The sequence below is a fragment of the Coregonus clupeaformis genome, chromosome 20 (assembly GCF_020615455.1).
Source record: "Coregonus clupeaformis isolate EN_2021a chromosome 20, ASM2061545v1, whole genome shotgun sequence".
Lineage (NCBI taxonomy): Eukaryota > Metazoa > Chordata > Actinopteri > Salmoniformes > Salmonidae > Coregonus > Coregonus clupeaformis.
In genome coordinates this window covers 59,350,428-59,374,856 of record NC_059211.1, presented here as the reverse complement: position 1 = coordinate 59,374,856, position 24,429 = coordinate 59,350,428, and the positions used below count along the sequence as shown (strand labels likewise).

The 24,429-nt window shown below is 44.1% G+C and overlaps 1 protein-coding gene across 1 annotated transcript in view; it reads left to right on the top strand.

The window, feature by feature from the left end:
* LOC121539588 (endoribonuclease Dicer) overlaps positions 1–23,733 on the top strand; it is a 43,204-nt gene extending 19,471 nt beyond the window's left edge. Inside the window, exons 19-35 of the mRNA XM_041848205.2 lie at positions 540–719; positions 946–1,159; positions 4,528–4,681; positions 6,667–6,849; positions 7,101–7,206; positions 7,849–8,024; positions 8,171–8,981; positions 9,424–9,576; positions 9,874–10,026; positions 11,263–11,418; positions 11,867–12,117; positions 12,346–12,601; positions 18,099–18,357; positions 18,665–18,933; positions 21,626–21,788; positions 21,970–22,045; positions 22,303–23,733. Of these exons, the coding sequence (XP_041704139.2) occupies positions 540–719; positions 946–1,159; positions 4,528–4,681; positions 6,667–6,849; positions 7,101–7,206; positions 7,849–8,024; positions 8,171–8,981; positions 9,424–9,576; positions 9,874–10,026; positions 11,263–11,418; positions 11,867–12,117; positions 12,346–12,601; positions 18,099–18,357; positions 18,665–18,933; positions 21,626–21,788; positions 21,970–22,045; positions 22,303–22,468 (3,726 nt within the window). The 3' untranslated portion in view covers positions 22,469–23,733. The remainder of the gene's footprint in view (positions 1–539; positions 720–945; positions 1,160–4,527; positions 4,682–6,666; positions 6,850–7,100; positions 7,207–7,848; positions 8,025–8,170; positions 8,982–9,423; positions 9,577–9,873; positions 10,027–11,262; positions 11,419–11,866; positions 12,118–12,345; positions 12,602–18,098; positions 18,358–18,664; positions 18,934–21,625; positions 21,789–21,969; positions 22,046–22,302) is intronic.
* Positions 23,734–24,429: the final 696 nt, after the last annotated feature.

The following is a 24,429-nucleotide window of genomic DNA, read 5'->3' as shown; positions in this document are numbered from 1 at the left end:
GGGTGGTGGACCATTCTTGATACACATGGGAAAATGTTGAGCGTGAAAAACCCAGTAGCGCCTGGCACCCACTACCATACATCGTTTAAAAGCACTTAAATCTTTTGTCTTGCCCATTCATGACACACATACATAATACATGTCTCCGTTGTCTCAAGGCTTAAAAATCCTTCTTTAACCTGTCTCCTCCCCTTCATCTACACTGATTGAAGTGGATTTAACAGGTGACATCAATAAGGGATCATAGCATTCACCTGGTCAGTCTATGTCATGGAAAGATCAAGTGTCCTTAATGTTTTGTATACTCAGTGTATACTGTAGTGAACTACTTTTGACTGGGGCTGTTTTCCATTGCTGATATGGTGCCCCTCATCTAAATGGTGTGAAGCTGCTTCCCTCCTTGGTTACTGTCTGATTCTCTATTCTCCCAGAAGTGTTCACTCATTCACTCCCTCCCCCATGGATGTAAACGTAATTCACTAGTGTAAGAATTATGGTGGAAACTCGTTTTCACCAATCCAATGCTGTTTTCCCCCCAGATACCAGAGTGTCTTCGGGACAGTTACCCTGTACCAGAGCAGTCTTACTACCTGTATGTGGTCGGCATGGTCCTCACCACCCCTCTGCCTGATGAGCTCAACTTCCGGCGCAGGAAGCTCTACCCTCCAGAGGACACTACCAGGTGCTTCGGCATCCTGACCGCCAAACCTATACCTCGGGTAAGGAACACACCTATCTCAGTTTCCCATTGATTTGTTTCCTGGCAGGTCCTCAAAGCAATATTTAGGGATGCAAACATTAACAATTTCTATTGAAACTGATCGAGAACATATTTTTCTAGGAAGCAACAGCTAGACAGCAGGGGCCACTTGCTTTTCCAAAGTTAGTATGCCCTTTATTAAGTGTACAGTGAAACTCACCTAACCCCCTCATCCCTCTCCACAGATCCCCCATTTTCCTGTGTACACACGGTCTGGTGAGGTGACCATCTCCATCGAGCTCCAGAAGGCAGGGTTCACCCTGAGTGCTGTCCAGCTGGACCTGATCACCAGATTACACCAGTACATCTTCTCTCACATCCTCCGCCTGGAGAAACCTGCTCTGGAGTTCAAACCCACGCAGGCCGACTCAGCCTACTGCGTTCTACCTCTCAATGTTGGTGAGTTAGTCTGCTGTATACTACCGCTCAATGTTGGTGACTTATACTGTTAGATACACACATGTTGCCTCTCAATGTTGGTGTGAGAGCCCAACGTTGCGCACATACTGTAGGCCTTACTCCATTAGTAAGCCTATGGGTGTGTACCAAATGGCACTCTATTCCCTTTGTAGTGCACTACTTTTGAGCAGGGCCCATAGGGATGTGCACTGTGTCAAATAGGGTTGGGCGGTATACACTACCAGTCAAAAGTTTGGACACACCTACTCATTCAAGGGTTTTTCTTTATTTTTACTATTTTTTACATTGTAGAATAATAGTGAAGACATCACAACTATGAAATAACACATATGGAATCATGTAGTAACCAAAAAAGTGTTAAACAAATCAAAATATATTTTATATGAGATTCTTCAAATAGCCACCCTTTGCCTTGATGACAGCTTTGCACACTCTTGCCATTCTCTCAACCAGCTTCATGAGGTAGTCACCTGGAATGCATTTCAATTAACAGGTGTGCCTTCTTAAAAGTTAATTTGTGGAATTTCTTCCCTTCTTAATGTGTTTGAGCCAATCAGTTGTGTTGTGACAAGGTAGGGGTATACAGACGATAGCCCTATTTGTCCATATTATTGTGACGAGTACTAAGTATATGAAGAGGCAGGACATTGATGGAAGTTACAATCTATCTGCAATATTAAAGCTGATGTAACCCCTAAAAAATAATAAGAATAAATAAAAAAATAAAAACACTGTGACGAGTACTGAGGATACGAAGAGGCAAGACGCAGACGCAGGAATAAACAAGGTCAAGGTTTACTCAAACAATGACAAAGAGAAATAAAAAAAGATAGAGTACACGACACGAAGCTAAACAATCACACACAACATCATAAGGAACAGTCCAGGGCTAAATAGGAGTGGTGATGAGATGATGAGGTGCAGGTGCACTGGAGGTGATTAGGGTGCGTTGGGTTTCCATTCCGGTGTTGACGAGGTGGTGCGCTCAGACCGGTGGCTCAGTAGACCGGCGAATCAGAGTGCCGGAGGGGAGCAACGGGAGGAGACGTGACGTGGCCCACCCTTAAGGAGAGAGGTGAGCGGGGCAGCTATGAAGCTGAAGGACCTGATGAAGCGGCAGTAGAAATTAGCGAAGCCCAGGAAGCTCTATAGGCCCTTGATGGTGGTGGGAACTGTCCATGACCTGACGGCGAACACCCCCTGAGGACATCCGGTATCCCAGGAAGGAGATGGCCTGTTGGTGGAATTCTCATTTCTCCCCCTTCACCAACAGGCTGTGTTCCCGGAAGCGGAGTAGGACAGCTCGGACGTCCCTGACGTGCTCCTCGAACTTAGCCGAGTAGATCAGGATATCGTGGATGTACACCACCACCTGTCTACTCAGCATGTCCTGGAACACGTACAGTGGGGAAAAAAAGTATTTAGTCAGCCACCAATTGTGCAAGTTCTCCCACTTAAAAAGATGAGAGAGGCCTGTAATTTTCATCATAGGTACACGTCAACTATGACAGACAAAATGAGGAAATAAAATCCAGAAAATCACATTGTAGGATTTTTAATGGAGTTATTTGCAAATTATGGTGGAAAATAAGTATTTGGTCAATAACAAAAGTTTCTCAATACTTTGTTATATACCCTTTGTTGGCAATGAGGCACAGGTCAAACGTTTTCTGTAAGTCTTCACACACTGTTGCTGGTATTTTGGCCCATTCCTCCATGCAGATCTCCTCTAGAGCAGTGATGTTTTGGGGCTGTCGCTGGGCAACACGGACTTTCAACTCCCTCCAAAGATTTTCTATGGGGTTGAGATCTGGAGACTGGCTAGGCCACTCCAGGACATTGAAATGCTTCTTACGAAGCCACTCCTTCGTTGCCCGGGTGGTGTGTTTGGGATCATTGTCATGCTGAAAGACCCAGCCACGTTTCATCTTCAATGCCCTTGCTGATGGAAGGAGGTTTTCACTCAAAATCTCACGATACATGGCCCCATTCATTCTTTCCTTTACACGGATCAGTCGTCCTGGTCCCTTTGCAGAAAAAACAGCCCCAAAGCATGATGTTTCCACCCCCATGCTTCACAGTAGGTATGGTGTTCTTTGGATGCAACTCAGCATTCTTTGTCCTCCAAACACGACGAGTTTAGTTTTTACCAAAAAGTTATATTTTGGTTTCATCTGACCATATGACATTCTCCCAATCCTCATCTGGATCATCCAAATGCACTCTAGCAAACTTCAGACGGGCCTGGACATGTACTGGCTTAAGCAGGGGGACACGTCTGGCACTGCAGGATTTGAGTCCCTGGCGGCGTAGTGTGTTACTGATGGTAGGCTTTGTTACTTTGGTCCCAGCTCTCTGCAGGTCATTCACTAGGTCCCCCCGTGTGGTTCTGGGATTTTTGCTCACCGTTCTTGCGTGGAGCCCCAGATCGAGGGAGATTATCAGTGGTCTTGTATGTCTTCCATTTCCTAATAATTGCTCCCACAGTTGATTTCTTCAAACCAAGCTGCTTACCTATTGCAGATTCAGTCTTCCCAGCCTGGTGCAGGTCTACAATTTTGTTTCTGGTGTCCTTTGACAGCTCTTTGGTCTTGGCCATAGTGGAGTTTGGAGTGTGACTGTTTGAGGTTGTGGACAGGTGTCTTTTATACTGATAACAAGTTCAAACAGGTGCCATTAATACAGGTAACGAGTGGAGGACAGAGGAGCCTCTTAAAGAAGAAGTTACAGGTCTGTGAGAGCCAGAAATCTTGCTTGTTTGTAGGTGACCAAATACTTATTTTCCACCATAATTTGCAAATAAATTCATAAAAAATCCTACAATGTGATTTTCTGGAATTTATTTATTTGGCACATCACTTAGATAGTTAACTTAATAATTATAAGATGTATAGCTGTCAAACATTAGGAGTGAATTTCATAGAAGTGCAACTTGATCACCTCACTTAAGTTGCGCTGCAGGAGTGATTCACCTCACGAAGCTCCCATTTTGCTCGTTGTTCTTTTGAACAAACGAATGTGACAGGCTCAAACAGCTGTTTTTGGAAACTATTACTGGTAAGCTTCAAAATGAAAAATAATCTTAACAGGCGAAATGATTAACACGATCTGCTTTATCTATTACCTAGTGCACAAGTTGACTGCAGGTATATATTTAAATAGTACAAATATTCCAATTCATAAAAAAGCGGTATTGGAAAATCATACCGAGGGTATTTCGAAATACCCCAGGATATGGTATATACTGTATACCACCCAACCCTAGTGTCAAATCAGTGAGTTTCCAATGTCTGAAAGTATTCATTCACCATGTAAGCTCCCATTGTATACGTTTTTTCTTCTTCCAGTTGAGGATTCCAACACTCTAGATTTGGACTTTAAATTCATGGAGGACATAGAGAAGTCTGAGGCTCGTATTGGCATTCCTACCACCCAGTACACCAAGCAGAACCCCTTCACCTTCAAACTGGAAGACTACCAAGACGCTGTCATCATTCCACGGTATGCTGCTTGCTTGCTGACTGAGGAGCCAATGGAGTTTTAGATGAAGTTCTAAATAGCTCCCTATACAGTGAGGGAAAAAAGTATTTGATCCCCTGCTGATTTTGTACGTTTGCCCACTGACAAAGAAATGATCAGTCTATCATTTTAATGTTAGGTTTATTTGAACAGTGAGAGACAGAATAACAACAAAATAATCCAGAAAAACGCATGTCAAAAATGTTATAAATTGATTTGCATTTTAATGAGGGAAGTAAGTATTTGACCCCCTCTCAATCAGAAAGATTTCTGGCTCCCAGGTGTCTTTTATACAGGTAACGAGCTGAGATTAGGAGCACACTCTTAAAGGGAGTGCTCCTAATCTCAACTTGTTACCTGTATAAAAGACACCTGTCCACAGAAGCAATCAATCAATCAGATTCCAAACTCTCCACCATGGCCAAGACCAAAGAGCTCTCCAAGGATGTCAGGGACAAGATTGTAGACCTACACAAGGCTGGAATGGGCTACAAGACCATTGCCAAGCAGCTTGGTGAGAAGGTGACAACAGTTGGTGCGATTATTCGCAAATGGAAGAAACACAAAATAACTGTCAATCTCCCTCGGCCTGGGGCTCCATGCAAGATCTCACCTCGTGGAGTTGCAATGATCATGAGAACGGTGAGGAATCAGCCCAGAACTACACGGGAGGATCTTGTCAATGATCTCAAGGCAGCTGGGACCATAGTCACCAAGAAAACAATTGGTAACACACTACGCCATGAAGGACTGAAATCCTGCAGCGCCCGCAAGGTCCCCCTGCTCAAGAAAGCACATATACATGCCCGTCATAAGTTTGCCAATGAACATCTGAATGATTCAGAGGAGAACTGGGTGAAAATGTTGTGGTCAGATGAGACCAAAATGGAGCTCTTTGGCATCAACTCAACTCGCCGTGTTTGGAGGAGGAGGAATGCTGCCTATGACCCCAAGAACACCATCCCCACCGTCAAACATGGAGGTGGAAACATTATGCTTTGGGGGTGTTTTTCTGCTAAGGGGACAGGACAACTTCACCGCATCAAAGGGCCATGTACCGTCAAATGTTGGGTGAGAACCTCCTTCCCTCAGCCAGGGCATTGAAAATGGGTAGTGGATGGGTATTCCAGCATGACAATGACCCAAAACACACGGCCAAGGCAACAAAGGAGTGGCTCAAGAAGATGCACATTAAGGTCCTGGAGTGACCTAGCCAGTCTCCAGACCTTAATCCCATAGAAAATCTGTGGAGGGAGCTGAAGGTTCGAGTTGCCAAACGTCAGCCTCGAAACCTTAATGACTTGGAGAAGATCTGCAAAGAGGAGTGGGACAAAATCCCTCCTGAGATGTGTGCAAACCTGATGGCCAACTACAAGAAACGTGTGACCTCTGTGATTGCCAACAAGGGTTTTGCCACCAAGTACTAAGTCATGTTTTGCAGAGGGGTCAAATACTTATTTCCCTCATTAAAATGCAAATGAATTTATAACATTTTTGACATGCGTTTTTCTGGATTTTGTTGTTGTTATTCTGTCTCTCACTGTTCAAATTAACCTACCATTAAAATTATAGACTGATCATTTCTTTGTCAGTGGGCAAACGCACAAAATCAGCAGGGGATCAAATACTTTTTTCCCTCACTGTATATAGTGCACTTCTTTTGACCAGGGTCCATAGGGAAGAGACTTCCATTTGGGATGCTTTTGATTTAAACAGCATACAATTAATTTGGTATGAGCCATAAGATTATAAACTGAACAGAAATATAAATGCAACATGTAAGGTGTTGGTCCCATGTTTCATGAGCTGAAATAAAAGATCCCAGAAATGTTCCATACGCACAAAAAGCTTTTCTCGTCCAACCGGATATTAGGAAGGTGTCCTTAATGTTTTGTTCACTCAGTGTATATCTTCACTGTTCCATTTATGCCAACCCTTGACCTCTAATCCCTGTCTTTCTCTCTCAGGTATCGTAACTTTGACCAGCCTCACCGTTTCTACGTGGCTGACGTTTACACAGACCTCACGCCGCTCAGCAAGTTCCCGTCGCCGGAGTATGAGACTTTTGCTGAGTACTACAAAACCAAGTACAACCTGGACCTGTCCAATGTAAACCAGCCACTATTGGATGTCGACCACACCTCCTCACGGTGAGAGAGAGGAGAGGTGGAAGGAGATGGGGAGGAAGGAGGGAGAGAGAGGAAAATTCATCTTATTCAACTCTCCATCATCATAAGGATGCCCTCTGTCTCTCAGACCTCCATGGGTGGTGGGGGGAGCATGATCACCATCAAAATGTATAAAGATATGGGGAGAACCCTTTATCTGTACCTTACACCCATGAAGGTTACTGTATCTGAACTACTGTGTAACTCATCCAGTTTCTGACCTCTCCCTGCAGACTGAACCTGTTAACCCCTCGCCACCTGAACCAGAAGGGGAAGGCACTGCCCCTCAGCAGTGCAGAGAAGAGGAAGGCCAAGTGGGAGAGTCTACAGAACAAACAGGTAATCTAGTCTAAACACATAGCCATAGATCCACCTTCCACCATATTTAGAGATGAACCAATGGCTGAAGACTAACTCTGAAGATGGTCTAAAATAGGATTCCCCAACTGGCGGCCCGTGGGCTGAATTTGGCTCGCGTGTGATTTTATATGGGCCCCCATGTTTTCTGAGCAAATAACGTTTTTTGTTTTTTTTGGGACGTAAAAGACTGTAAAACACCAGCAAATCAGCTGCAAGTGATAAACATCTTGGAAATATGTTCCAAAGCATTCTCACGCATAATATATTCAAATTATTATGTTTTTGTCAAATAATATATCTGTTTGGGCTTCTCGTGGTCCATTTGCAGTCTACAATTTATTTGTAATTATGTTCTGGCCCCCTGACCATCCGCTCAATAAATAATTGGCCCGCGGCTAAATCTAGTTGATGATCCCTGGTCTATAATCTAGATTAGAGCATGTTGGAGAACCATCTTCTCCTACTTCTGGAAGGATGTTTCCTCCCCTCCACAACTTGGTCTCAGAGCTGTGTGCCATCCACCCCATCCCAGCATCGACTGTATTTCTGGCCCTAGCCTACAAACATTTGGAAGGATGTCACATTTTCTTTCTCTTTTTCCTCCCCTCACTGCCCCTCCAGATCCTGGTCCCAGAGCTGTGTGCCATTCACCCCATCCCAGCCTCTCTGTGGCGGAAGGCTGTGTGTCTCCCCAGCATACTGTACCGCCTCCACTGCCTCCTCACAGCTGAGGAGCTGAGGGCCCAGACAGCCAGCGACGCTGGAGTAGGAGCCCAGACCCTGCCCCCTGACTTCAGGTACATCTGATACATTTTGTTTTGATGAACTTGATGACATTTTGAAGAACTATCCCTTTTAATAATTCATTTCATGACTGGTTGTTTGATAACACTCCACTCTCCAACACTACATTCTGCCCCTAAATCTCACTCTGTCTTTATAGGTATCCAAACTTGGACTTTGGATGGAAGAAGTCCATCGACAGCAAGTCTTTCATCTGTCCGTGTGATGAGGAAGAGGATGATGATGAGGAGGAAGAGGACAGTGGTGATGAGAACTGTAAACAACAAGGCCAGACTGTAGCCCCTGACCCTGCTGTTGCTCAGCAACCCTGTAGTGACTGTCATGTCTCCTCCTGGCCTGAGAGGGGCGACGTCAGCAAACACCCAGAAGATGACAGGCCAGAGGAGGAGGAGCCCCAGCAGCCAGACTCTGCCTCCTGCACCAATACCCTCACTAACGGCACTGCTGCCGTCGCCAAAGACAATGGTGACTACGGCGACCACGCTAACCTTCACGACGGACGGGATAACTGCCAGTTCCTCCCGGGTGGCCCTGGTTCGCCACTGGAGAGCGAAGAAGAAGTATCAACAACAATGACAACACAAACCACTACCTCAGTTCTTCCTGTGCAGCCCTCTCCAAGCACAGAGAACCAGAATCTAACCCCAACACCACCCCAGACCCAGTCTCAGCTTCAGCCCCGGACCCAGCCTCGACCCCACCAGGCTAGCGATGAATGTAAACCAGGGGGGACCACAGAGCTCCGTGAGGGCGATGGACACCACATGAATCAAGCTACCTCAGACTCCTGCAGCCCAGCAACAGTGATGTGGCCCAAGGGCACTGCTCCCATCACAACCACAGCACCTTTACCTGACTACTCAAAGACCCAGGAGACCAGCTCCACAGGGGGGGACACCCCTGGCCCCTGCCCCAAGACCCTGGGGCCCAACCCGGGGCTTATCCTTCAGGTAGGGATGGGTTCAACACAAGTTTTTCAGAGTCAGTTGATTGTTTTCTTTGGTCGATTAATTGATTAATTGACCTAATTGAAGTTTTGATTGTTTTAACTAATAAATATGAGTGCGCGTGCTTACTGCATACTAGACGCATGCTTACATGTCTATTGCGGGGGAGAAAGGCCACACATATTCTGAATCAAAACAGAATCTTGTTTATTTAAACTCAAATCTGTGTCCAGCAATTCAGAATATCAGTTAAATGTGTTGTTTTCGATGTTCGATTCCCAAATTTTTTTATCAATTCGGATGCTCTGAATAGACGAACCAATTAATGTAACTGATCCCTACCTTCAGGCCCTGAACAAAAATATGTATTACTTCAAAAATGAAAAAGGCCAGCACTCACTTGGATATAAGTTTCAATTCAATCTTGTTTTTTACATTTCTGCAGGCCCTGACCCTATCCAACGCTAGCGATGGCTTCAACCTGGAGCGTCTGGAGATGCTGGGAGACTCGTTCTTGAAGCACGCCATCACCACCTACCTGTTCTGTACTTACCCTGACGCACACGAGGGACGACTCTCCTACATGAGGAGCAAGAAGGTGAGTCTGGCGGGGGGGAGGATGGCGGATGCGTCCCAAATGACACCCTATTCCCTTTATAGTGCCCTACTTTTGACCAGGGCCCACATAGGGTAGTGCACTATATAGGGAATAGGGTGCCATTTGGGACATAAACACAGAGTTTAGGTTGAATGTCTGAATTTAATGTTTGTCAATGGAATGCTCTGTGTTTGCCTATTTGTTATTGATAGATAGGCCCATAATTTGCTCATGTTTCATGTATTTTTAGAAAGTATGTGTGAAATGGTGTGAATATAATTATTTTCTGTCTAACAGGTGAGCAACTGTAACTTGTATCGTCTGGGGAAGAAGAAAGGTCTTCCTAGCAGGATGGTAGTGTCCATCTTTGATCCGCCGGTCAACTGGCTGCCCCCTGGCTACGTGGTCAACCAGGACGAGAGCAGCGAAGACAAATGGGACGAGGATGAGGTACGTGATGCTCTGTAATTCATGACTAGACCACCAGAGGGCAGGCTTTCACCTTACTGGTATAATTCAACTGGTAGCGTCTTCTCCATATGATACATTTACATTTTTGTCATTTAGCAGACGCTCTTATCCAGAGCGACTTAAAGTTAGTGAGTGCATACATTTTTCATACTGGCCCCCCGTGGGAATCGAACCCACAACCCTGGCGTTGCAAACGCCATGCTCTACCAACTGAGCTACACGGGGATACTGAAGGAGATTGTCAATAAGTGCATGTGGGTATGCTTTATAAACAGTACATGAAATATCTCTTGTTATGGTAGCTTTCTCTCTCTTAGTGAACATGTAGACATTCTTATACATTATCCAAATAAATGCCAAATATAAAATAAAAAAATGCATGAAATACCTTAAATGTAGCACGAGTTAGTATGAGAACAGCAGGGTAGTAAACAGTACAGGGTGATATGGGGTTGTTAGGGAAACTTGGGTATAGCTGGAGACTCTGCCTGGCTTGTTAGGGAGGTGTGTATCTGAGGTAGATGTGTTGAATTTTGTTAAGCTGGCAAGTCTGCATTTGCTTAGCGCGTGTGTCGAGTGTGTGTGTGTGTTTGTCAAGTGTGTGTGTTTGTCGTGTGTGTGCGTGCGTGTGTGCAAGAGAGAAAGTGGAGAGTGTGTGTGTAACACCATGTGTGCATAATGCACTCGGGGCGATGTAATTTTCAGCGTCAGGGCCTGGCTGTATTCTGACAATATTAGATGTCAGGGCCATTAGCATTTAATGAATATGCATCAGAGAATTTCCCACATGGTCAACTTTTAACGATTATAAATGTAATATTCAGGATGCCGCTTGTCAGATATTGAATTGCATTAGGCCTACGAGTCATTGAGTTGGATAGGCCTGGCTCCCCTCTCACATCCAAAGCCCTCTTAGTTGACCTAATGCTGCAGTGAGAGTGAAACTCTGAGACTATAATCTGTGTAAATCCCACTGTGGGTCTTGACCACGGCTCCAGGAGTCAACTACAGGCCTGGAGGCACTGCTGGATTAAAGAGACGTTGGGTAATGAGACATTAATACAATCCACATAGTAATCCATCCACTTTTTCTGTCGCCCATTCTCTCTCTCCTTCTACCCTCTTCCTTTCGTTGTTTCTCTGTCGCCATCCTCGCACTTACTCCCTTGTCTTTCCCTCCTCTCTCCCTCCTTCCTTCCTCACTCCCTCTTTCAGGCCAAAGAGGACCCCCTAGACAACGGTAGTGCTGGAGAGGAGTTATGTGAGGATGAGGAGGAGTTAGAGGAGGAGGTGCTGGAGGAGGATGAAGATCTGATGTGGAAGGAGCCTAAAGAAGAAGTCAACATCGAGGATGACCTGGAGTACTACCAGGTAGGGAGGAGTTCAGCACAAGGGGTCTGTCCCAAATGGCACCCTATTCCCTATAGTAGTGCACTACTTTTGACCTGGGCCTATAGGGCTCTGGTCAAAAGAAGTGCACTACTATAGGGAATAGGGTGCCATTTGGGGCGTACCCAAGTTTTTCAGGATTGATTAGGCTAGTTGATGGTTGTCAGGGGTGATTAATCGAAGTTAGTTTTTTTAAACTAATAAATCTAAGTTCTCTCGGCCAAATATAGTAAGAGGTATGCATGCATACTAGACACATGCTTACTTATCTATTACAGGGGGAAAAAGCTGAATCAAAACACAATCTAGTTTATTTAAACTAATTTGTCTGTCAAGCTATGGAAAACATCACGTTTTTTAGTTTTTTTATCGATACGGATGCCCTCCATCAACGAATTGATTCATTACTCTAACTCATCCCTACTACTAGGAGCACATCAAGTTCATCGACAACATGCTCATGGGCACCGGTGCCTTCGGCAAAAAGATCTCCCTCAGGACCTTCCCCCCTGCCCTCACCACCGCGGCCCCTGGCCCCAGCCCCTCCGCCCGCTCCTCCTCCCCTGCAGCCGAGCCCAGCTACGGGGAGTGGAAACCCCCCAAGAAACCTGTCCCGGTCCCCACCCCCCACTACCCCTCGGAGCCTAGCGGTGGTGGCTCAGCAGATGAGTTTGACTACAGGTGAGTCCCCTCCATACTATGTAAAGTGGAACCTGAGCACCTAGGTGGAAAAACGCTATATAAATACAATCAATTATTATTAAGTAAGTAAGCCTTGTCCGAGCCAGAACGGCCCATAGGGCAGGAGCCGATTTCCTGTTTCTGTAGCGTGAGGCAGCTTTGATGTACAAGTAAACCCCCTGGACAAGTGCTATATAAATCCAATAAATGATGATGAATTATTATTAGCTCGTGGGACGCCATGTGTTACTTGGACCCCAGCAAGGCGGGGGAGGAGGATGATTTCGTGGTGGGTTTCTGGAACCCGTCTGAGGAGAACTGTGGAGTGGAGCTGGCGAAACAGTCCATCTCCTACGACCTGCACACGGAGCAGTGCATCGCTGACAAGAGCATCGCTGACTGTGTGGAGGCACTGCTGGGCTGCTACCTCACCAGCTGTGGGGAGAGGGCTGCTCAGATGTTCCTCTGCTCACTGGGACTCAAGGTATGGCCTCACATACACCACCTCTATCTATAATTAACTTTAATGTCCCCAAAGAGAAAATTGTCTTATACACACAGTACTGTGTTTAAAAAAATTCAGAACTAAGAACAGATCTCCTCAGACTTGACTGCCTTTGACCAGCACAAAAACATCCTGTGGCGTACTGCATTAGCATCAAATAGCCCCCGCGATATGCAACTTTTCAGGGAAGTTAGGAACCAATATACACAAGCAGTTAGGAAAGCAAAGGCTAGCTTTTTCAAACAGAAATGTGCATCCTGTAGCACTAACTCCAAAAAGTTTTGGGACACTGTAAAGTCCATGGAGAATAAGAGCACCTCCTCCCAACTGCTCACTGCACTGAGGCTAGGAAACACTATCACCACTGATAAATTTACAATAATCGAGAATTTCAACAAGCATTTTGCTACGGCTGGCCATGCTTTCCACCTGGCTACCACTACCCCAGTCACCAGCTCTTCACCCTCCGCTGCAACTTGCCCATGCCCCCCGCTTCTCCTTCACACAATTTCAGACAGCTGATGTTCTGAAAGAGCTGCAAAATCTGGACCCCTACAAATCATCTGGGCTAGACAATCTGGACCCTTTCTTTCTAAAATTAGCCGCCGAAATTGTCGCAACCCCTATTACTAGCCTGTTCAACCTCTCTTTTGTAACGTCTGAGATCCCCAGAGATTGGAAAGCTGCCGCGGTTATCCCCCTCTTCAAAGGGGGTGACACTCTAGGTCCAAACTGTTACAGACCTATATCCATCCTGCCCTGCCTTTCGAAAGTTTTTGAAAGCCAAGTTAACAAACAGATCACCGACCATTTCGAATCACACCGTACCTTCTCCGCTATGCAATCCGGCTTCCGAGCTGGTCATGGGTGCACCTCAGCCACGCTCAAGGTCCTAAACGATATTATAACCGTGATCGATAATAGACAGTACTGTGTAGCCGTCTTCATCGACCTGGCCAAGGCTTTCGACTCTGTCAACCACCGCATTCTTATTGGCAGATTAAATAGCCTTGGTTTCTCAAATGACTGCCTCGCCTGGTTCACCAACTACTTCTCAGATAGAGTTCAATGTGTCAAATCGGAGGGCCTGTTGTCTGGACCTATGGCAGTCTCTATGGGGTTGCCACAGGGTTCAATTCTTGGGCCGACTCTTTTCTCTGTGTATATCAATGATGGCGCTCTTGCTGCTGGTGATTCTCAGATCCACCTCTACGCAGACGACACCATTTTGTATACATCTGGCCCTTCATTGGACACTGTGTTAACAAACCTCCAAACGAGCTTCAATGCCATACAACACTCCTTCCGTAGCCTCCAACTGCTCTTAAACACAAGTAAAACTAAATGCATGCTCTTCAATCGAACGCTGCTGGCACCCGCCCACCCGACTAGAATCACTACTCTCGACGGGTCTGACCTAGAGTATGTGGACAACTACAAATACGTAGGTGTCTGGTTAGACTGTAAACTCTCCTTCCAGACTCACATTAAGCATCTCCAATCCAAAGTTAAATCCAGAATCGGCTTCCTATTTCACAACAAAGCCTCCTTCACTCATGCTGCCAAACATGCCCTCTTAAAACTGACTATCCTACCGATCCTTGACTTCGGCGATGTCATTTACAAAATAGCCTCCAACACTCTACTCAGCAAATTGGATGTAGTCTATCACAGTGCCATCCGTTTTGTCACCAAAGCCCCATATACTACCCACCACTGTGACCTGTACGCTCTTGTTGGCTGGTCCTCACTACATATTCGTCGCCAAACCCACTGGCTCCAGGCCATCTATAAATCACTGCTAGGCAAATCCCCGCCTTATCTTAGCTCATTGGTCACCATAGCAACACCCACCCATAGTATGCGCTCCAGCAGGTATATCTCACTGGTCATCCCCAAAGCCAACACCTCCTTTGGCCGCCATTCCTTCCAGTTCTCTGCTGCCAATGACTGGAACGAACTGCAAAAATCTGAAGCTGGAGACTCTTATCTCCCTCACTAACTTTAAGCATCAGTTGTCAGAGCACCTTACCGATCACTGCACCTGTACACAGCCCATCTGAAATTAGCCCACCCAACTACCTCATTCCCATATTGTTATTTATTTTGCTCATTTGCACCCCAGTATCTCTATTTGCGCATCATCTCTTGCACATCTATCATTCCAGTGTTAATACTAATTGTAATTATTTTGCACTATGGCCTATTTATTGCCTTACCTTCATAACTTGCTACATTTGCACACACTGTATATATATTTTATATTTTTCTGTTGTATTTTTGACTTTATGTTTTGTTTTACCCCATATGTAACTCTGTGGTGTTTTTATCGCATTGCTTTGTTTTATCTTGGCCAGGTCGCAGTTGTAAATGAGAACTTGTTCTCAACTGGCTTACCTGGTTAAATAAAGGTGAAAAAAAATAAGAAAAACTGCTGTATACAAAATAGACACTGTACATTACACACTCTACATAATACATACATTCCACGTTATCCCTGTCATACACATTGTACACTTCTCATATAGCCACATACATACATACATACATACATACATACATACATACATACATACATACATACATACATACATACATACATACATACATACATACATACGTACATACATACGTACATACACACACTACATTACCAAAAGAATGTGGACACCTCCTCGTCGAACATCTCATTCCAAAATCATGGGCATTAATATGGAGTTGGTCCCCCCTTTGCTGCTATAACAGCTTCCACTTTTCTGGGAAGGCTTTCCACTAGATGTTGGAACATTGCTGCAGGGACTTGCTTCCATTCAGCCACAAGAGCATTAGTGAGGTCGGGCACTGATGTTGGACGATTAGGCCTGGCTCGCAGTCAGCGTTCCAATTCATCCCAAAGGTGTTCGATGGGGTTGAGGTCAGGGCACTGTGCAGGCCAGTCAAGTTCTTCCACCACGATCTCGACAAACCATTTCTGTATGGACCTCGCTTTGTGCACGTTGGCATTGTCATGCTGAAACAGGAAAGGGTCTTCCCCAAACTGTTGCTACAAAGTTGGAAACACAGAATCGTCTAGAATATAATTGTAAGCTGTAGCGTCAAGATTTCCCTTCACTGGAACTAAGGAGCCTGAACCATGAAAAACAGCCCCAGACCATTACTCCTCCGCCAAACTTTACAGTTGGCACTATGCATTTGGGCAGGTAGCATTCTCCTGGCATCCACCAAACCCAGATTCATCCGTCGGACTGCCAGATAGTGAAGTGTGATTCATCACTCCAGAGAACGCGTTTCTACTGCTCCAGAGTCCAATGGCGGCGAGCTTTACACCACTCCAGCCGACGCTTGGCATTGCGCATGGTGATCTTAGGCTTGTGTACGGTTGCTCGGCCATGGAAACCCATTTCATGAAGCTCCTGACGAACAGTTAATGTGCTGACGTTCCTTCCAGAGGCAGTTTGGAACTCGGTAGTGAGTGTTGCAACCGACGACTGACGATTTTTATGGGCTACGCGCTTCAGCGGTCCCGTTCAGTGAGCTTGTGTGGCCTACCACTTCGCGGCTGAGCCGTTGTTGCCCCTAGACATTTCCACTTCACAACAACAGCACTTACAGTTGACCGGGGCAGCTCTAGCAGGGCAGAAATTTGAAGAACTGACTTCAGTAAGGCCATTCTACTGCCAATGTTCTCGTATGGAGATTGCATGGCTGTGTGCTCAATGTTATACACCTGTCAGCAACGGGTGTGGCAGAAATAGCCGAATCCACTAATTTAAAGGGGTGTCCACATACTTTTGTATATGCAGTGTACTTTTGTGTGTGTATGTAGGTCAAAGAAAGATACCTTCGGAAAGTATTTAGACCCTTATTCTAAAATGTATTAAATACATTTTTTTCTCCACATCAATCTACACATAATACCCCATAATGACAAAGCAAATACAGGTTTTTAGACATATAAAAAACTGAAATATTACATTTACATAAGTATTCAGACCCTTTACTCAGTACTTTGTTGAAGCACCTTTGGCAGCGATTACAGAATCTAGTCTACTTGGGTATGACGCTACAAGCTTGGCACACCTGTATTTGGGGAGTTTCTCCCATTCTTCTCTGCAGATCCTCTCAAGCTCTGTCAGGTTGGATTTTCAGGTCTCTCCAGAGATGTTCAATCGGGTTCAAGTCCGGGCTCTGGCTGGGCCACTCAAGGACATTGAGACTTGTCCCGAAGCCACTCCTGCGTTGTATTGGCTGTGTTTAAGGTCGTTGTCCTGTTGGAAGGAAAACCTTCGCCCCAGTCTGAGGTCCTGAGTGCTCTGGAGCAGGTTTTCATCAAGGATCTCTCTGTACTTTGCTCCGTTCATCTTTGCCTCGATCCTGACTAGTCTCCCAGTCCCTGCCGCTGAAAAACATCCCCACAGCATGATGCTGCCGCCAACATGCTTCACCATAGGGATGGTGCCAGCTCTAGGAAGAGTCTTGGTGGTTCCAAACGTCTTCCATTTAAGAATGATGGAGGCCACTGTGTTCTTGGGGACCTTCAATGCTGCAGAAATGTTTTGGTACCCTTCCCCAGATCTGTGCCTCGACACAATCCTGTCTCAGAGCTCAACGGACAATTCCTTCGACCTCATGGCTTGGTTTTTGCTCTGACATGCACAGTCAACTGTGGGAACTTATATAGATAGGTGTGTGCCTTTCCAAATCATGTCCAATCAATTGAATTTACCACAGGTGGACTCCAATCAAGTTGTAGAAACATCTCAAGAATGATCAATGGAAACAGGATGCACCTGAGGTGAATTTCGAGTCTCATAGCAAAGTGGCTGAATACTTATGTAAGTAAGGTATTTCTGTTTTTTATTTTTAATAAATATTCAAACATTTCTTAAAACCTGTTTTCACTTCGTCATTATGGGGTATTGTGTGTAGATTGCTGAAGAAAAAATAAATATTTAATCCATTTTAGAATAAGGCTGTAATTTAACAAAATGTGGAAAAAGACAAGGGGTCTGAATACTGTCCGAAGTCACTGTATATATTTTGTTATTTCATAGCCAATGTGGACCTGACATAGACAATATAATATTTGTAATGTTTTGGCAATTGAATGTTCACTGTTTTTGGCTTTGGAATTTCCATTAAAAAGCTACGAAATCATTGTAATGTAATTATTTCATAATGCGTTTAATGATTTAAAAAATCTCTAAATCGAAAACCGTGATAATTTTTTTCAATGGTGTCTTATGTTATGTCCAAGGTGGTGGTGTTATATTATGTTCCAACACCACATGATTGTGACTTTTGTATTTCAATAAAAATGTCAATATATCAAAACAGGTTTTACCGGTGGAGAGGAAGTTCTTCCACTACAATACAAATACTTTTGGACAGCTCAAGCAAGCACACAATTTTTCTTCAGGAAAATTACCCTTTCTAGTTCAATAATAAAATCTTTCTATATCAATGTATCAAACAGGTGTTACCGGTGGAGAGTCGGAGTCGGAGTCTGAGGGAGGAGGGTGGAGTCACAGAGGTAGCGAACCTTGACCTCCAGTATGGCTGGCTGAAGATCCCGCCCCGCTGCATGTTCGACCACCCGGACGCCGAACGCACCCTCAACCACCTCATCTCCGGCTTCGAGAACTTTGAGAGGAAGATCAGCTACACCTTCCAGAACAAGGCCTACCTGCTGCAGGCCTTCACACACGCCTCCTACCATTATAATACCATTACAGGTTAGAAATATCACCATTTTAGGTGAGACCTAATAATAACAAGGTGAGGGCCTGTAGTAGCACAGCAACCCAATTCAGTTGCAATACGATCATACCTAAGGGGCTGTAATATTAAAACAACAATACCATTAGCTGAACCACTTTAAAGAGGCACGCAGAAAAACTTGAAGTAGTTGATTACAGCTTCGCTTTAGTATGCCTGCTGGTGCCTCAGTAATAAGCTTATTTTGTGTCGACTTAGTATGATTGACACTTCCTCTCATCACTCCCTCCCGCTCTTTCTCTCCCCGCTCTCTCTCTGTCCCAGATTGTTACCAGCGGCTGGAGTTTCTTGGCGATGCAATTTTAGACTACCTCATAACGAAGCACCTTTATGAAGACCCGCGCCAACACTCTCCCGGCGTGCTCACAGACCTGCGCTCGGCACTCGTCAACAACACTATCTTCGCCTCCCTGGCCGTCCAGTACGACTACCACAAGTACTTCAAGGCTGTGTCGCCCGAGCTGTTTCACGTCATTGACGACTTTGTGCAATTCCAGCTGGAGAAGAACGAGATGCAAGGCATGGACTCTGAGGTGGGTTTACGGTTAGGTTGTCCATCTCCGGGATTTTGAAGTTGGATTGCATCTCAAATGGCACTCTATTCCCTATATAGAGCCCATAGGGGTCTGGTCAAAAGTGGTGCACTATATAGGGAATAGGGTGCCATTTGGGATGCAGCCTTGGTGAAGAAGTTGTTTGTTGTGGTGTAGTTATTGGTGCTTTCTGGATGTGGAACAAAAGTTGCGTGTGTTTGTTTGTCGTAGTGGGATGTACACTACCGGTCAAAAGTTTTAGAACACCTACTTATTCCAAAAAAAATGTTTTTTTGTGACTATTTTCTACATTGTAGAATAATAGTGAAGACATCAAAAGTATGAAATAACACATATGGAATCATGTAGTAACCAAAAAAGTGTTAAACAAATCAAAATATATGTTATATTTGAGATTCTTCAAATAGCCACCCTTTGCCTTGATGACAGCTTTGCACACTCTTGGCATTCTCTCAACCAGCTTCACCTGGAATGCTTTTCCAACAGTCTTGAAGGAGTTCCCACATATGCTAAGCACTTGTTGGCTGCTTTTCCTTCACTCTGCGGTCCGACTCATCTCAAACCATCTCAATTTGGTTGAGGTCAGGGGATTGTGGAGGCCAGGTCATCTGATGTAACACTTACACAGCCTGGAGGTTTGTTGGGTCATTGTCCTATTGAAAACCAAATGATAGTCCCACTAAGCCCAAACCAGATGGGATGGCGTATCGCTGTAGAATGCTGTGGTAGCCATGCTGGTTAAGTGTGCCTTGAATTCTAAATAAATCACAGACCGTGTCACCAGCAAAGCACCCCCACACCATAACACCTCCTCCTCCATGCTTTATGGTGGGAAATATACATGCGGAGATCATCCGTTCACCCACACCGCGTCTCACAAAGACACGGCAGTTGGAACTAAAAATCTCAAATTTGGACTCCAGACCAAAGAACACATTTCCACTGGTCTAATGTCCATTGCTCGTGTTTCTTGGCCCAAGCAAGTCTCTTCTTCTTATTGGTGTCCTTTAGTAGTGGTTTCTTTGCAGCAATTCGACCACGAAGGCCTGATTCACACAGTCTCCTCTGAACAGTTGATGTTGAGATATGTCTGTTACTTGAACTCTATGAAGCATTTATTGGGCTGCAATTTCTGAGGCTGGTAACTCTAATGAACTTATCCTCTGCAGCAGAGGTAACTCTGGGTCTTCCATTCCTGTGGCGGTCCTGATGAGAGCCAGTTTCATCATAGCGCTTGATGGTTTCTGCGACTGCGCTTGAAGAAACTTTCAAAGTTCTTGAAATGTTCCGTATTGACTGACCTTCATGTCTTAAAGTAAGGATGGACTGTTTGTTCTCTTTGCTTATTTGAGCTGTTCTTGCCATAATATGGACTTGGTCTTTTACCAAATAGGGCTGTCTTCTGTATACCTTATCACAACACAACTGATTGGCTCAAATGCATTAAAAAGGAAAGAAATTCCTCAAATTAACTTTTAAGAAGGCACACCTATTAATTGAAATGCATTCCAGGTGACTACCTCATGAAGCTGGTTGAGATCATTTCAAAAGTATGCAAAGCTGTCATCAAGTCAAATGGTGGCTATTTGAAGAATCTCAAATTTAAGATATATTTTGATTTGTTTAACACTTTTTTGGTTACTACATGATTCCATATGTGTTATTTCATAGTTTTGATGTCTTCACTATTATTCTACAATGTAGAAAATAGTAAAAAATAAAGAAAAACCCTTGAATGAGTAGGTGTTCTAAAATGTTTGACCGGTAGTGTACATCTGTTGTATTTCTCTTGTTCTACTGTTCGAAGTGTCCGCCCATTCCCAATTTTCCCAGCATACCTCAGTGTATATGTCAACCAATAAATCTTTGCAGGGACATAATGATAGCTTTTGGCCTTGTTGATAATTACTAACATTTAAATATGTTTTGTGGGACATAATCATGTTTTTTCTGCCCCTATTACTAATTATTAACAGCCCAAAACATGGGCTGTCAGTTCTTATGAATCTGTTTTATATTTTGTTGAGTTTTGAGTATTGGAAAGAGAGTTGGATTGGAGTGAGAGCAGTTGGATTTAATTTATTTTGAAATGCCTATCTTGGCAGTGAATCTGGTCTCGTTTGAGCAGTGCTGGTTTTATGCCTAAGGGACAACATTGGATACAGTAAGAGGAAAAACAAATTCAGGAAAATCGGTAAATATTTCCCCTTAATAGCACAACTGGACAATGGGGTCTCTGGGTCTCCAGAGTGTGCAAGGGTACAGCTGAGTTTTTGGTATTAAACTTAATACAGTAATAACTTGAATACAGTTCAATACTTGTATTAAACCATTGAAGCTTGCCGATTATACATTTGCAATTTTCTGTCGATGTAGGCCTATACGTAAAATGAGGTGTGTAATAGATATTTTTCTCCTCAGATATTACATTTTCAAAGGAAAATGCTAAATTCACACTATAGCTAACGTTGACTTTTTTCTAAGCGCATTTGTTACTAGATGGATATGAAATGAAATTGGTGACAATGCTAAGTCAGCGTTATTAGAAAGATGCCATACTACAGCACAGACAATCAATTTTTCCTTTAATCCACTCGAGAGAAAATCTTTCTTTTTTTCACCCTAACAAAACAACTTGTACTTCATCTCTGTTATTCCCCCTTTCTTTCAGCTGCGGCGGTCAGAGGAAGACGAGGCGAAAGAGGAGGACATTGAGGTCCCCAAAGCAATGGGAGACATCTTTGAGTCGCTAGCCGGAGCAATTTACATGGATAGCAGGATGTCACTGGAGACTGTGTGGCAAGTGTATTATCCAATGATGAGGCCACTTATAGGTAAGGAGGAGAGAAACGGAGAGAGGGAAACTTCGTCCACATTTAGATTTTCGGTTTTCTGATTGTTCCACTGATTTGCAAAATGTAAATGTTCTCATATTTGTCTGTCCCAGTGATACATCATATTGAGGAGTTAAAAAGATGAAGGTTCATGTTATAACGTTTTTATTTTCCCTCGCAGAGAAATTCTCGGCTAATGTCCCTCGCTCTCCGGTGCGGGAGCTGTTGGAGATGGAGCCAGAGACGGCCAAGTTCAGGTAAGAATTATTTTGTTTTGTTTTAGTTTTAGCTTACTTACTTGATTGCAATTAATGTAATCTTTCCCCTTCTTTTATATCCCCTCACCCTCTACCCCATATAGATCCTAAAATTCACATATGCATTGTTTTATACAATATTTTACCATATTTAATCAGTGTCTAGAATAAAAGCTTTCCTGACCAAGATGGTTGTGTTGCTAGAATGCCATTGTCCCTCTAGTGTCCTTTATGTAATTATTTGCCCTCCTCTTCAGCCCTGCAGAGAGGACGTACGACGGGAAGGTCCGTGTGACGGTGGAGGTCGTGGGCAAGGGCAAGTTCAAAGGTGTGGGCCGCAGCTATCGGATTGCCAAGTCTGCCGCCGCGCGCCGGGCCCTGCGCAGCCTCAAAGCCAACCAACCTCAGGTCCCGAACAACTGAGCGTCACACGCTAACTAGCTAGCTACTGATGCTAGCAACTGACACTAGCTACCTACAACTGACACTAGCCAACTGATGCTAGCTGCTAGCTAGATACCGACGGTAGCTAGTAGCCACTGATGCTAGCTACTGACGCTAACCAGTAGCTACCGGTGCTAGCGATTGATGCTAGTTACCAATACACCGCAACGTTAGCCCTGTATCTCCAGCCCTCAACGGCACAACTAAGGCAGCCAGGGAACGTTATGTAGAGACCTGGGGATGTCACAACACAACAAGAGAGCTGATCTAGTCGTAACGGATTTCACATTGGATGTTTTTTTTGCGCAAACACAATCTTTACTTTACTTCTCTGGTTTGTGTAATCACGAGAGTGCTTTATTAATGTATAGCAAAGTGTTAAAAAGAAAAAAAAGGTCAGGTGTCACTTTGTTTATTTCTGTTTTTTATTTTGTTTTTTTTACTTTGGTTTGTTTAACCTCTACTTTGTGTCAGTGAGATATGAGGCTTATGGTTATTATGAGTCGTTTTAGATTATACATAGAGGGTTCAAATCAAACGTGTAAATCAAACAATGCTGAACTCCTCAGTCTGTGCACTAGTGCCAGTTTTAAAGTGGTTTTTAAAACGCTATGGCTAAGAACATGGCAAGCAGAGGCCAGACCACCGACAAAATAGACCATTGGGGCCCACCTCGGTCTAAACTCTCTTGAGATGGTATTCTTAGGATGCGTCTCAAATGGCACCCTTTCCCCTATATAGGACACTATGGGTCCTGGTCAAAAGTAGTGCACTATATAGGGAATAGGGTGCCATTAGGAATGCAGCGTCAGTCATTATTGCACTTATTCCATTAGGGTCTGTTATGTTGAGAATTGTGTGGTCGGATGGACACCACAATACTATACGTAACAATATCTATAACTATATGATGAAATATGAATATTATTTGCCTTACATACTAAGGCCCTCCCTCGTATCCTGAAAAAAAAGGATAGAAAGTCAACATTCCCAGTTACTGTAATTTAAAAATAGTTTTTAAACAGCACTTGAGGATGCATGTTCATGTAGCTTATGTATTAATAACCATGGCAACTGGATGGCTTATATAAACATTATAAATCTATCAATATATCTAAAGCAAAAGAAAGAGATTATATGTTTATTATGACATAAGTCGAAACTTTGGTTTCAAGTACACTACCGTTCAAAAGTTTGGGGTCACTTAGACATTTCCTTGTTTTAGAAAGAAAAGCAATTTTTTTGTCCATTAAAATAACATCAAATCGATCAGAAATACAGTGAAGAGATTGTTAATGTTGTAAATGGCTATTGTATCTGGAAACGGCTGATTTTTTATGGAATATCTACATAGGCGTAGAGGCCCATTATCAGCAACCATCAGTCCTGTGTTCCAATGGCACGTTGTGTTTGCTAATCCAAGTTTATAATTTTAAAAGGCTAATTGATCATTAGAAAACCCTTCTGCAATTATGTTAGCACAGCTGAAAACGGTTGTGATGATTAAAGAAGCAATAAAACTGGCCTTCTTGAGACTAGTTGAGTATCTGGAGCATCAGCAATTGTGGGTTCGATTACAGGCTCAAAATGGCCAGAAACAAATAACTTTCTTCTGAAACTCGTCAGTCTATTCTTGTTCTGAGAAATGAAGGCTATTCCATGCGAGAAATTGCCAAGAAACTGAAGATCTCGTACAACGCTGTGCACTACTCCCTTCACAGAACAGCGCAAACTGGCTCTAACCAGAATAGAAAGAGGAGTGGGAGGCCCCGGTGCACAACTGAGCAAGAGGACAAATACATTACAGGTCCTCAACTGGCAGCTTCATTAAATGGTACCCGCAAAACACCAGTCTTAACATTAACAGTGAAGAGGCGACTCCGGGATGCTGACCTTCTAGGCAGAGTTGCAAAGAAAAAGCCATATCTAAGACTGGGCAA